Genomic DNA, 15135 nt, shown 5'->3' with positions numbered 1-15135 from the left:
TGCAATCTAATTTGGGATTGCGTTCTCTGATATTGAAACAAATGATCTCATGGAAACCAAACACATTCTGAGGCGGGGTTCCAAAATTTTGGTGCGGGTAGATTTCATCCCATTTGCTGGGAGTCAAATATATGGGGGCAGAGTCTCACCGTAAGAAGCAGATAATTTAGGACTGAGGTGAGGAGGGATACTTTGACTCTTTGTTATCGTCTGCCACAGACCTTTGTTGTTTCACAGGGAATCGGTCCGTTGCGCCATCTCTTATCAAATTATCAACATTGAACAACCGGCAGCCTATTTTCCAGCAAATGAGAAGTCTGACCGTCAAATTACCAAATGAAAAAATATTACAATTCCTTGTTTACATTACAAAAATGTGATGTCGGAGGTGACAGAGAGGGGAAAGTCTGTTGCAGATTGACGACGTTAAGAAGAATATGAATAGTTGAGTTGCGCCAATTGAGAACTTAGAGAGGAATCTGCCACAAGGATAGGTTCCAGAAACTTGAAATATTATACTGATAAGAAAGGTTGTAAGAGCTGGAGTTGGCTACACACGATGGGAGATAGATAAGAGTTAGAGATAATTTGTAATATAACGACATTTGGCAGCAACGTCGTATAGAAAGGTAGAGAGCTCTGGTGGCTTCGAGGCCCTGGAGAAAGCTTCCGAGGGGAGGATATTTGAACTTGATTCTGCAATTCGCAGGAATAGGGTGTTTTGAATGGACTGGAAGAGGTAAGACATAAGGTGTGGCATATGTGCTGAAGGAACATATAGATATGAGACGTATTGCAGCGGGTGAAGTGGTGCACAGTGATAGGTGGAGTTGTAACAGCTCGAGGGTGTTTCTGATTTGTGAAAGTCGTTCATCTTATAGGACGTCATCAAGGTAGTTGGATGAAAGTCCTGTAGGAGGTTAGTCATATAAGAGAACCCGTCGAGGAGGGAGGGGGTTTGGGACTTTTGGAGGTCTCAAATGGTTCTGATGAGTTGAAATGATCGAGTCATCACGGCTAGGGCACTTCTTACACATCTGCTTTCTTTCATGTTTTGGAAATGTTTCAGAGATTTGGGATGTTGTATGGGCTGAAAGGTGTTAGAGCGAGTGTTGGCTTGTAGGGTTAGAAGAGGCGAGAACAATGGGATAGGGTGAAGTGGCTCGAGGTGGCTACATATCTAGCGAGGTTGACATCAGTTTGAGTTTCCTGAAAGATGGAATATTGTGAAGGCTTGTGGGCTGTTAAATAGGGAATGCTGTGGAAATACGGAATGCGATGGTGATTGGGATTGGAGGAGCGAACAGTGACCTAGAGTATTGTCATCTGAAGGGTACCTCTTGCCCCCTACCAGCAGATCGCTTCCATTTTGTGTTATTCCTTCCTGTCTTCTGGTAGTCACGACTTCCCATTTACCCATTGGACTTCTGAATGTCTCTCAGTTCTTTTGTTTATGAAGGAGTTTCAGAATTAAAATACCCGGATATTTCACCACAGCCTTTAGCTGCTCTCTGAACTTTGACTGAGTTGCAGCATAAATAAATGTGTTTGTGCAGCTGCTTAAATTGCGCAGCATGTACGCAATTTTTGTAAAGGTGTAAGCATCATCATCATTGAAGTAATCATGAACATCAAAAAAATTCAAAAGATATACAACCCACAGAAGTATGAAATTACTCGATATTGCAAACAGTAAAATTATGGACTTTCTTCTGCTCTCCATCTCCGGGTCACTGAGATTCTGTCCCTTCCTCTGACCCCTCAGTGCCTGACGGACTCGACTGCTCACTAAAATATGTTGGACTGTCAGAGCGTTGAGCAACAAAATTAAAACAAATGGTAATAGTGGCGTTAGAGCCTTTTCAAACATCCTAAATCCAACCCACACAGGGTCAGTGAAGTAGCTTGGCTTATTGGAACAGTACCATGGGACTTTGTTGACAATTTTTCTCGGTTTATATCTGAAGTACATTGGAATGTTTTTTAAAAACAACAGAGTGCCCGTTGTTGCGAGAACCACAGTCGCAGTTTTCTCAGTGCAATATTTAGTCTTCAGCTTCTGGCAACAAATCGCTACATATCGATCAAAAGAGAACGCGATAGTGAACCAGACAGAACAGTCTATAGCTGCACGCTCCAGGATATACAAAATACTGCACGCAGGCGTGAGGCCAAGGAACGATTTTGGAAAATAATAAGACTTGATGTGGTTGAGTATTACGCCAGTGATAATGAACAGTAAATCAGACGTTGCCATTGCCACCAGGTAGCGAGTGGTACAACTGGAGAGTCCACATTTTTTCCGTGGCAGGATGATAATCGCCATTAAATTTGCTGTAATCAAAGAAGGAAATATGTTGGACATCAGTGAAAATGTATCCTTATATTACGTGCAAGCATGAATGTGCACTTTGACAGCAGAGTGAGCAGACGCTATCTGTGCCAATTTGCCTTTAACTCAGTTTTGTGTGAACCACGGAGCACTGGATTTAAAGTCACTTGTCAACCCAAGAAAGTAGGATTGGCGGTAGTTTCACTTTCCTGAATGCAAAGTATTGAATCTGTTGTTATCCCCCCCTCCAAAATAGATCATGGTTTGATGACGTTGTTACAAGTCGCTGAATAAAATTCGACATGTGAATTGTATTGCATTGAAATTCCAGAATCTGTTCCATATCCAGTGTGTGTCGATATGAACCAAAGAATGGTTATCAGCATCGAAAGTGAGTGAATTGGCAATGGATGAAAAGGCAAAGGATTCTGACTGTGACAAAAAACCAATGCTTCCATGCTTCACAGAGACTGGCAAAGGTGAAGGAACAGACAAAGGTGAAGGAACAGACAATTCCGAGCAGTTTATATATCATTCTGAAAACAAATTAAGAAGATACCGAGAAATGATAGAGTTGATGATCCTTTGACTTGGGATTCGAACTGATCTTAACACTCGTACAATTTTCCCTGGATAGGAGCTGCCTCTGATTCGAGCAGGTCCTAAAAATCCAAGGCATTCTTCCTCAATTTTACATCAGCCCTCAAAAAGGAGAAAATCAATTGGCCATTTGCCTGTATAGAACGCTTTCACTGAATCCACCATTATTTCAAGCCAGAGCATGGGATGTAAACATCTCTCAAAGATGGCCAGCACGGCCGTGACATTGAACAGTTCCCATTAACACACAACCCAAGACACTCAGACTCATTGTATAGATTGGGGAAATCTGTTCTCAGATCAATCGGTGAAAAGAACACCGCTGCCCACCCCCCAACTGCACCCCCCCCCCTCCCCGCCACCCCAATCACCAATGAGTTCGTCCAATGCACCAAATATCCTTCTCCTTGATTGGATTCCTCGAGATTCGGAAAAGTATTCTGGAAATTTTGCACAAGTTGGATTCTCTGCATTCCATCATCACAAATTCAGTGATCTCCCAAGCTCAGAGGGAATGAAGCGTTCATATCATTGCTGTGAGATTTGATCACAAGGTCATTACAATTCGCTGGGCGCGCAATACAACTGGCAACCTGGATTGAACGTCAGAGGATGACAAGTTCCAAAGTTGAAAATCGTTTTGTACTCAGTGAACCATTCCCATTCCATATCGTACCATTCCCATGAAAGCGAGACATCCCGAACTTGGAACCCAACCTGAGAACCGAAAACGAATTTGTTGCAGTCCTCACTTCGGTGGGTGAATCCCCAGATTACATTCTGGAATGAAGACTACAGGGAGTCAGAATCGGAATAAACTGTTGAATTATAGAGTCACCAAACTCAAATTGGATGCTGGAATGAAGTGTCATTGGTCTTCTACCAATGTCTCGTGCAGCAGCAATACCAATACCTATCTCCATATAATAGGTCTATACAGACACCCGATAATCTGCATTGTGAAGGGCACCAAGATTACCATATCACTGATGTTATAACACCCTGAACTTGGAAATATTTGGGAAATTATTTCCACCATGCTGTAAGACAGGTAAACCAATGTTTTGGAAAGTAAATCTGTCACACACTTGGTAACATTCTGGGATATGAGATACAAATAATCGAAATCTTCTTTCAGTAACAAAGATCCAGATTCGGAACATTCCTCAGGATTCCTGATGCCGTGGACAATTTATCAACAATTCTCCCAGAAAAAAAAGCAGTATCCAAACAGCCCCAACTCCTGACTGAGATAAATCTCAAGTACTGGAGACGACATTTTTTCAGTACAGGAGAAAGGCTGACTCCGACAAATTCCATGCACAGCATTACAGTAGCAAACTTAGAGAAATCATCACTGCGGCAGAATACTTGACTCAAAGTGAAATCCAGGGCAGGAGAATACCTGATTCAGAGAAATCGTCAGGACAGGAGAATTTCTCATTCAGATAACTCTCGTCGTCAGGAGAGATCTGTCAACACGCCAATAGATTCTGAGATGGTGTAACCCATGTCCACAGAATTGCACGACTGGCTTTCAGAAAAGGATGGTTTACTGAGGACACCTACGTCGTTACATGGTGCCCAAGAAAGGTCACGCACGAATTCAGGCAGTTTCACTGAATAGAGGGCATTGCCGAGTCAAGTTCACTACCAGGCAAAAGACAACGACAATCACTAATGAAGCCACCGCATAAGGCAGCTTCTGCTTCTACAGCAAGGCACTCACAGAATCCGATCAAATCATTAAAAAGAAACATCCAGAAGCAGAAGGGACGGATCCAAATTTAGACCACCCCATTGCATAACACGCATCCAGAATCAGACCAATCTATTGGATAGGAGGCACCCACATTCAAACCAAACTATAGGTTAGGAAACATCCAGAATAAGACCAAACTATTGAATAGGAAATATCCAGAAACAGAATAATCCATTGGATCTGAAACATCCAGATTCCGAGTAATCCAATGGATCGGAATCATCCAGCAATAATAGAATCCCTTGAATGCAGAATCTGACCAAATGTTGGATACGAAACATCAATCAGGATAGCAATCAATTGTAAAGTAACAATCCAGTGTTCAGACAAGGCCATTGGAAAAATAACATCCAGAAACAGACCAATAGAATTATTAAGATCGATCCAGAATTTGATGAATCAGAATAGGAACACTCATTTAGGTTGTAAACATTGCACAAGGAACATCCAGATTCAGAACAATCCATTGAATTAAAAATATCCAGAATCAGAATAAAATATTGCACATGGAATATTCAGATTCAGAGCAAGCCATTAAATTGGCCAAATCCACAATTAGAACAGCTAATTGGACAAGCAGAATGGTACAGTTTTGGAGCCAACTCCCGGTGGTTCAAGTAGGAATTCAGCAATAATTGAGATCCTAATTTGTTTTGTTATTACTTCCTGGCATGGAACTATGAGCAGGAGCAGGCAATTTAGCCTCTCGAGCCTGTTCTGCCTTTCAATACGAATATGGCTGATCTCACCTCCAGCACACCAAATAACCACCACAACAAATGTGGAAATGAATGTGGATGTCTCCTATGCAATATATTGGTCTGTTTCTGTATGTCTCCTATCTAATAAATTGGTCTGATTCTGGATGCGTGTTATGAAATGGGTCGGTCTAAATTTGGATCCGTCCCTTCTGCCTCTGGCTGTTTCTTTTTAATGATTTGATCCGATTCTGCTTTGTTCCTATCGAACGGATTGAAGTGATTCTGGACTGTTCGCATCACATGGATTGTTCTATCTGGAGTAGTTTGTCTCCTGTGGTTACAAATGGTTACAACATGAACTAAAACAGCACCATTGATTAAGGCTAATAGCATCAGAGCTATGAGCAGGAGCACGCAATTTAGCCCCACGAACCTGTTCTGCCTTTCAATACGAATATGGCTGATCCCATCTCCATAAACATTCATCCCCTACTAAGGATATATATATATATATATATATATATATATATACACACACACACACACACACATATATACATCCTCTTCAAATTTATATCGTGTTACGCTGTTCAGTGCACTCTCGGGTAACCATTTCCAGAGATTCATGATCGTTTGAGTGAAAAGTTCGCTCCTAATTTCTGTTTTAAATCTGAAGTCTCTTAGTCTAAAACTGTTTGATCATTTACCATTCTTCTAAACTCCAGCAGATATAGGCATACGTTGCTCAATCTTTCATTCAAATGACATGTTTTCCTCCAAGGAATCGATCTAGCGAAACATTTCTGAACTACCTCGAATCTATTTTCATCGGTCCTAAAGTTAGTGGGCCAAAATTATGTCAAGTGTGCCAGATGCAGTCTACACAATGCCAGATTTTGTTGCGCCAGCACTTCCATGCTTGTATATTATATTTCATCAGCAATGAAAGGCAATCGTCCTTTCTGAACCACTGCCGAGAATGTGGTGTTTATTCGCCACAACGATAGTGAATAGAATATTGTTTATTTCCAAGTTAGCGTGGTGAGTGTTATGAAGGATACATTCCAGGTGGTTCTATTTTCATGACTCCAATGACTCTGCCATTGTAGACAGAAACAATCGTATGTTTGGAAGATGCTGGAGAAGGAGACTTGAAGAGTTTCTCCAGCTCACCTTTTACCTCGCACCTTACTATGCATTGCATCAGAGGTGCAGGGAGTGAATATTTGTGGATTGGTGCAAATCAAACGCCGAACGTTTGAATGAATTACGCCGAACTTCTTGAACACTGGTTCAGATGCAATCATCTTGGCAAGTGTAGAGTAGTTGCCACCAGTTAGGTTCGTGAGAATATAGAATTTCATAGAAAGCTATATAAGACAGTAAGAGAGAAAGTAAGGGTGCAGGGATGGTGGGGGGTTGGGGGGGCGTGGTTGGTGAGCGGTGGGGCGGAGAACCTAGAGGCCAATCGGAACAGATGTACTACACTGGGGAGAGAATGGTGCGGTGAATTAAGGAAGGCAATGAAGCAGCCAGTCAAAATTATTACACTCGGAAGGCAAACTGTACATAATAATCTCCAAGTTGATTATTAATTACCATACGTCTTCACCTCTTTCATAACACCACATAAATGGATTTATTGAAATAAAGAATACGAGAATGGAAACACACAAACGGGCATCAAGGAAAAGCCATTCCGATCCCGAAGCTTGCTTTGCCATTCAATAAGGTCATGGCGAAACGTTAAATATGCTTCGAGACTATCTCATTTATAGTTAAGCGCTTTGCCTTGCAATGTATTTTTCAAAATCAGCCACCAAAATACTGAAAGGTTATTCTGTTTAATCAGTGACACCGAATTCTGATACTCCTTGTAAGAGATGATTTTTTTTTTTAAAAAGGGGTATCCAACAACACTGCACTAGATTAAAATCACATGCTAAACAAGTGTATACCTATGGAGCATAGCTTGATGCTTTACAACACTAAAAATGCACAGAGTTAAGGGAACTTGTGCAAAAGGAGCAGAATGGAACTGATTGTTGACGGGAGAGCACGTCTGCCATCAAAAATCAGGACCATTTTAAACAGCAGGCACTTGCACTGCGCTGACAAAAAAAGTATTGCTGTCATTCGAAAGAATAGGATCAAACTATAAATTTGCTGTCAGAAAATGTCAGTTAGAATGTGAAGTGGGGAGTTTAAGGAAGTTTAATTATCCACAGGTATCTCCTCCCTTGAATCAGACCACTCCCATGTTTGGCGGAAATCAAGAACCTGAGACACAAATCACTCATCACTAGCATATGCAGCTACTATCTCCAACACAGGACATTTGAAAGCAAACTCGTCTCGCTGTTGCATCTCCGGCGTGAAAACTGAATGCCACTGTCAGAGGTTAGTTATGGCCCCTGCAGCTTCATTGCCACGTAACTTATTCCAAGATCATTTGGCAAGTTGAAGGAACCCTGTTCATTCTGGTCAAGTAATGGTTGGAACAGGGTATTTCTGCAAGAATCATCGATTAAAAGGCATATTTTGGAAAGGGAACTGACATTCATTTGATTTAAACTTCTGCGAGTTTCTGCTAAAAAGAAATTCGAAATGGGCAAGAACTCGAAGTGTCTGTATTTGAGTTTGAAATTAAGCGATACAGATTTAGATTCGTGAAGGTCAGCTTGTTCTCAAAATATAAACATGGAATCGCAGAGCCCTTCAGTGCAGAAGGAAGTCATTCGGCCCATCGAGTCTACACCAACCACAATCTGACCCAGGCTCTATCCCCATAACCCTATGCATTTGCGCTCGCCAGTCCCCTGACACCAAGGAGCAATTGAGCATGGACAATCCACCTAACCCGCACATCTTTGGACTCTGAACATAAGCCTGAAGTTTGTTGGCAATCCGTTTCGAATATTCCAAATCAATTGTGTTAAAACAAAATTGTTAAGCTTTGGTGAACAACATATTTCACAACGTAATTCTTTCAACTTTCATTAAGCAGGAAATATTAGAAACTGAATGTTTTCAGGAGAAAATAACGATATCAAATGAGATACATTTGTGAAAAATGAACGAAATTGAAATATATATGTGCAAGTATATGTATAATTATAATAAACTGATGCAATTGTATGCAAACTTTTGTGTGCTAACTATTCACCTCTATGGGCCATCACGAAAGAAAACCCTTCCACAAGACAATTGACAAAAACATTTTCCACAACATTTTTAATATTTTCATCAAACCTATAATTTGAAATAGTAACTCACTTGATTTCTTGGCTAGAGCGAGAGTATAATCAAAGAATCATAGAATCACAGATCTATACATTACAGAAGAGGCCCTTTGGCCCATTCAGTCCGCACTGACACATTAGACACACCTGAATTCCCATCTAATCCCATCTGCCAGCATTTCGCCCATAGACCTGAATGTTCTGATGTGCCAAGTGCTCATCCAAACACGTTTTCTAAAGGGCGTAAGGCAACAAGCCTCTACCGCTCTCCAAGGCAGCGCATTCCAGATCTTCATCACCCTCTGGGTAAAGAAGTTTTTACTCAAATTCCCCCCATCCTCCTTTCCCTCACCTTGAACCTATGTCCCCTCGTGACTGACAATTCAATGAAGGTGAACAGCGACTCCTTATCCACTCTATCCGTGTCTTTCATAATCATCTATACCTCGATCAGGTCGTCCCTCAGTCTTCTCTGCTCCAACAAAAGCAACCAAAGCCAACGTAACATCTCTCCCAGGCAACATCCCGGTGAAGCTCTTCTGCACCCCCTCCAGAGCAATCGCACCCTTCTGATAATGTGGCCACCAAAACTGCAAACAATTTTCGAGCTGTGGCCTCAGCAAAGTTCTATTCAACTCCGAGATGATTTCCCTGCTTTTGTAATTTATGCCTCGATTGATAAAGGCAAGTGTCCCATCGGCCTTTTTCACCAATCTATGAACATGCCCTTCTGCTTTCAGAGAACTGTGGACAAACACGCCAAGTTCCCTTTCTTCCACAGAATTTCCTAGAGTCCTACATTCATTGAGTACTTTCTTGTCAAATTACTCCCTCAAAAGTGTATCACCTCACATTTTTCAGGGTAAAATGCATCTGCCACTTCCCTGCCCATTTCACTATTCCGCTACTACATTATTAAAGCCTAAGACACTCCGCATCACTGTTAACCACCCTTCAAATCTGCAAATTTACCAATCCTATCCGCACATAGCCGTCAATTTCACTTTTATAAATGGTGAATGATTGGGGGCCCAGCAAAGACCTCTGTGTTACGCCACTGGACACTGACTTCCAGTCACTGAAACAGCCTTCCATCATCACACTCTGTCTCCTACAATTGAGAAAATACTTAATCCACTTGATCAAATTACTTGTATCCCATGTGAATTAACCATCTTTACAAGTCTCCCGTGTGGAGCCATGTAAAAAGTTGTGTTGAAATCCATATGAACTCTATCGACTGCACTACCTTCGTCTGCACACCTGATCATCTCCTCAAAACATTCAAACAAATTTGTTAGGCATGACCTCCACCTGACGAAGCCATGACGACTAATCCTGATCAAGCTTTGAATCTCCAAGTGGAGATAGATGCTCTCCTTCAGAAGTTTCTCCCATAGTTTCCCTTGTTTGTGTTTTGTTAATCAGGTGATGATGATTTCCAACCCCGAGTGAAGCCAACCGTTTTGAGAAATAAAGCACAGATTGAAATGACGTTACAATTAGGGCTATGGGGAGAGAGCGGGTAAATGGAGTTGAAATCAACCATGATTGAATGGTGGAGTGGACTCGATGGGCCGAATGGCCTTACTTCCGCTCCTATGTCTTATGGTCTTATGGTCTTACAATTCAGAAAAGCACCAAACTTGCTTTTGACATTGGAATTGATAAGAATCAGGAAAGGATTTTTGATTTCAAGCATTGAAATTGATCTTTCCTGATATTTAATGGAAAGAACAAAGAAGCAAATGTGTTAGCATCTGAATCAAACATGAATGCTTATGTCATAGGTTATACATGTCCTGTGCCATATCAACAACTTCCAGTTCCCCTTCCCAATCCGCCTCCTTCTCACCATGGGAATCCAATACCTCTGCAGGTCCATTCCCCACCAGGATGGCCTTACGGCTCTTCGCCTCATCCTCGAATAGACCTCTGAACAATCCCCATCGAGCACCACTCTCCCCCGTCTCGCGGGGCTGGTTCTACACCTCAACAATGTCTTCTTTATCTCATCTCCCTTCCTCCAAATAAGAGCTGTGAGCACCCTCGTGGATATAAGTTATGCCTGTTTCTTTATGGGTTACTTGGAGCATTCCGTGTTCCAGTCCTAATCCGGCTGCGTCCCACAACTCATTTATCGGTACATCTGGACCTGGAATGTTTTTTCGCATTTGTACCCAATTTGAATTCCTCTATCATCTTTATTTGTCAATCTCTGACACTTCTGTTCCCTGACCTCCCTGTCTCCATTTCTGGTGATAAATTGTCCACCAATATCCATCACAAGCCCACCAACTCCTATGAAACTACATTGACTACAACTCTTCCAACCCCACATCCTGCAAGGACTCCACCTCATTCTTTCAAATCCCATGCCTCCATCACATCTATTCAGAAGACGACACTTTCCAAAATCGTGCGGCCGATATGTCTTCCTTCTTTCTTAATCGTGGTTTTCCACTCACTATGGACACAGCTCTCGACTGCGTCCGACCAATCCCCCGGACCACTGTTCTTCCCCTCCCCCCCCCCCCAACCTCTCCCAGAATCAGGATAATGTCCCCCTACTCCTCACTTTTCATCCCACTAGCCTCCACATGCAAAGGAACATCCTCCACCATTTCTGCCAAGTCCAGCATGGTGCCACTGCTCAACACATCTTCCCCTCACTCCCCTTGCCAGCATTCTACATTGATCGTGGCCTCCGGGACACACTAGTGCGCTCCTCTGCCACAACCAACACCTCAAACTCTGCCCATAGGGCCTCCTCATGGAACCGTAGAAAGTGCAACACCCGCCCCTTTACCTTCGCCCTGCTGCTAAACATCCCTTTCAGGTGAAGCAGCACTTCACAGGCACTTCGTTCAATCTGGTCTATCGCATTTGTTGCTCCCAATGCAGTCTACTCTGCATCAGAGAGAGTCCAAATTCAAACTGGTGATTGCATTGCTTAACATGCTTGGGCCATCCACAAGCATGATCCAGACCTTCATGTCGCTTTGCTGCTTCAATAAACCGTCTTATTCTCTTCTCCACATGTCAGTCCTTGGATTTTTGCAATCTTCAAGTGAACCCCAACTCAAACTGTGGATTAGCACCTCATCTTTGGATTAGGCACTGTACAGCCTTCTGAACTGATCATTGAGTTCAACAACTTCAGTGTGTAAATTCTCCCCTCCACCTTCACCACATTTCCATTTACTTTATTTCATTCAGTATCTTCTTTTCATCTCATTTATCCATTTTGATCATCTTTCTTTCTCACTTTGACTTTTTTCCACTTTTCCATTCCCGCTCTCCTTCTTGTATCATACAGCGGGAAAGAAGCACACGCTCACCTTACAATTAGAAGATTCCGGAAGGATTATTGAAGGATGCTCACTTTTAAAGACGCTCACTTCGACACATGCAAAACAACCATATGTGCGATCGGGCAGGGAGGTTCCAGCAAGCGTGACAAAATAACACGGTCTGGGTGAAAAGAAAATGAGGGTCCACATCCAATAAATAAGGAAATGCGTGTTGATAACTTATGAATGGAAGATTCAAATGAAGAATTCAAGAAGAACTTGGAAAACCGCTGTGAATGAAGAAGTAGTTTCCAGCTTGTGAAATAACTAACATCAAGATTGCATGATACAGCTGCTCGAATGAATGGACTTGCCCAGCTACAGGTCCAGCATTGTGACAGCAAATGATTAACATGGCTCAAAGAGTATGAAAATAATCGTAAATGAGAAAAGAACTGACACATACCTAATAGAGAACCTGACTTTAACTGGACTCAAGATGGATAAGGTGAAGGATGAGCTCGAGAATATTTTATGCCGATAATTTTTCGTGCAATTTTATGGTGTCACTGTGTTTCAATGCAATTATACTGATTCAATTACATCGAAAATTTAGTTGTGAGAAGTGGGGGTTAAAGGGAAAGGAGGTTGACGTTCTTGGACAAGGCTGAGGGCCAAACGAGGGAACGAAAACGTGAAGTAATAGACTTAGCAAAAGAAGGATAGACCTAACATCCCTGCATTAGAACAAAATCACAGGTCATCAAATGTCCTACCTCAACTTCCTAGTGTCAACCAAACTTGCCTGCATAGTTGTTTATTTCTGTGCAGAATATATATACTTTGCTAGCCAGAGGAATACAGATAAACTTTTGCATGAAGATTTAGTAATAACTCCACATCGGAAACCATTGAATTTTAAGCAATATCTTGTGCACTGAATACACTTATAGCAGTCTGCATCCGTGACTTACAACTGTGAGTAGCATCAGAACGCTATCACTGTTATTGATGTGTTACAGCTGTGAGAGCTGTAACAGAGGAGTGTGCTCCTCCAAATGTTCATCTGGGAATTATCTCGCTGCTTTAATAGGAAATAAAGTATCACACAATTTCCCTGGCTCTCCTGTCGTTCAGTGGAAGAAGTCGAAAACAACAGAATCATAAGTGGAAACATCCACGCACATGCATCCTGTCATTATCCCTCCAGGTCTTAGACATTTCAGTCAAGTCATTTCCTCTTCAAACTCCAGCGGATTCAAGGCTCACCGTTCCACTTTTTCTCACAATCTAATCAATTCAAATCGTAGTCTGTTAAACATTCAGGGAAACGTTTTCAGTGCATTACATCCTTCTTTAAATCAGTTGACGAACACTGTGCAGAGATGTCTCTCAGTAGTTCCCTGTCCAACTGAAGCATAACCTCTTTATGTTTAGAATCAACCAATTTCGCAATGAATAATGACATTCTTTTTGCTCTCCTACTTTTGTTCAAACGGCCTACTCGCATTTTGTGATAAATTTCGTTACTTCTGCTCAAAATGGATTCCTGTGTCATAACAATTACAGAAAAGGAGTTGCTGGAAGTCTTAAAGCGTATCAAGATAGATAAATCCCCGGGACCTGATGAAGTGTACCCCAGGACATTGTGGGAGGCTAGGGAGGAAATTGTAGGTCCCCGAGCTAAGATATTTAAATCATCGATAGTCACGGGTGAGGGGCCAGGAGATTGGAGAGGGGCAAATGTTGTGCCTTTGCTTCAAAAGGGCTGCAGGGAAAAGCCTCGAAACTACAGGCCAGTGAGCCTCACATTTTGTGGTGGGTACGTTGTTGGAAGGTAGTTTGAGAGACAGGATCTACAGGCATTTAGAGACGCAAGGGCTGATTGGGGACAGTCAGCATGGCTTTATGAGTGGAAAATCATGTCTCACAAATTTGATTGAGTTTTTGAAGGGGTAACCAAGAAGTTAGATGAGGGCAGTGAAGTTGATGTTATCTACATGGACTTTAGCAAGGCCTTTGACAAGGTACCGCATGGTAGGTTGTTGCAGAAGGTTATATCTCATGGGATCGAGGGTGAGGTATCTAAATGGGTACAAAATTGGCTTCTTGACAGAAGCCAGAGGGTGGTTGTAGACGGTTGTTTTTCAAGCTGGATGCCTGTGACCAGCGGTGTGCCTCAGGGATCAGTGCTGGGTCCACTGTTATTTTTTGTTATATTAATTATTTGAAGGAGAATATAGGAGGCATGATTAGTATGTTTGCAGATGAACCAAGATTGGTGGCATAGTGGACAGTGAGGAAGGTTATCTCCGATTGCAACGGGATCTTGATCAATTGGGCCAGTGGGCTTACAAATGGCAGATGGAGTTTAATTTGGACACATGCGATGTCATGTGTTTTGGGAGATTGAACCAGGGCAGCACTTACACATTTAATGGTAGGCCGTGGGGGAGAGTCACAGAACAAAGAGATAAAGGGGTACATGTTCATAGCTCCTTGAAATTGGAGTCACAGGTGGACAGAGTGGTCAAGAAGGCATTCGACATGCTTGGTTACACCGGTCAGAACATTGAAGACAGGAGTTGGGACCTCTTGTTGAAGTGTATAAGAAATTGCTAAGGACACACTTGGATTGATGTGTGCAGTTCTATTACCCTATTATAGAAAGGATATTATTAAACTAGAAAGAGTGCAGAAAAGATTAACTAGGATGCTATCGGGACTTGATCATTTGGGTTATAAGGAGAGGCTGGATAGACTGGGACTTTTTTCTCTGGAGCGTAGTAGGCTGAGCGGTGATCTTAGAGAGGTCCATAAAATAATGAGGGGCACAGATCAGCTAGATAGTTAACATATTTTCCCAAAAGTAGGGGAGTTTAAAACTAGAGCGCATATGTTTAAGGTGAGAGGGGAGAGATACAAAAGTGTCCAGAGAGGCAATTTTTTCACACAGGATGGCGAGTGTCTGGAACAAGCTGTGCGAGGCAGTAGTAGAGGCGTGTACAATTTTATCTTTTAAAGTGCATTTGGACAGTTAAATTGGGTAAGATGGGTATAGAGGGATATGGGCCAAATGTGGGCAATTGGGATTAGCATAGAGGTTCAAAAAAAAGGGCGGCATGGACAAGTTGGGCCGAAGGGCCTGGTTCCATGTTATAAAACTCTGTGATTCTACGACTCTTTATGACTCTATGAAAAAATA

General features: G+C 42.2%; 1 protein-coding gene across 1 annotated transcript in view; it reads right to left on the bottom strand.

The window, feature by feature from the left end:
- Positions 1 to 1438: 1438 nt before the first annotated feature.
- Positions 1439 to 15135, bottom strand: part of LOC144508228 (neuropeptides capa receptor-like) — a 64020-nt gene continuing 50323 nt past the window's right edge. Inside the window, exons 4-6 of the mRNA XM_078236041.1 lie at positions 9610 to 9748; positions 4338 to 4404; positions 1439 to 2334 (exon numbers count right to left, since the gene is read on the bottom strand). Of these exons, the coding sequence (XP_078092167.1) occupies positions 1439 to 2334; positions 4338 to 4404; positions 9610 to 9748 (1102 nt within the window). The remainder of the gene's footprint in view (positions 2335 to 4337; positions 4405 to 9609; positions 9749 to 15135) is intronic.

Source organism: Mustelus asterias, chromosome 20 (assembly GCF_964213995.1).
Source record: "Mustelus asterias chromosome 20, sMusAst1.hap1.1, whole genome shotgun sequence".
Lineage (NCBI taxonomy): Eukaryota > Metazoa > Chordata > Chondrichthyes > Carcharhiniformes > Triakidae > Mustelus > Mustelus asterias.
This window is presented reverse-complemented; position numbering and strand designations above follow the sequence as displayed.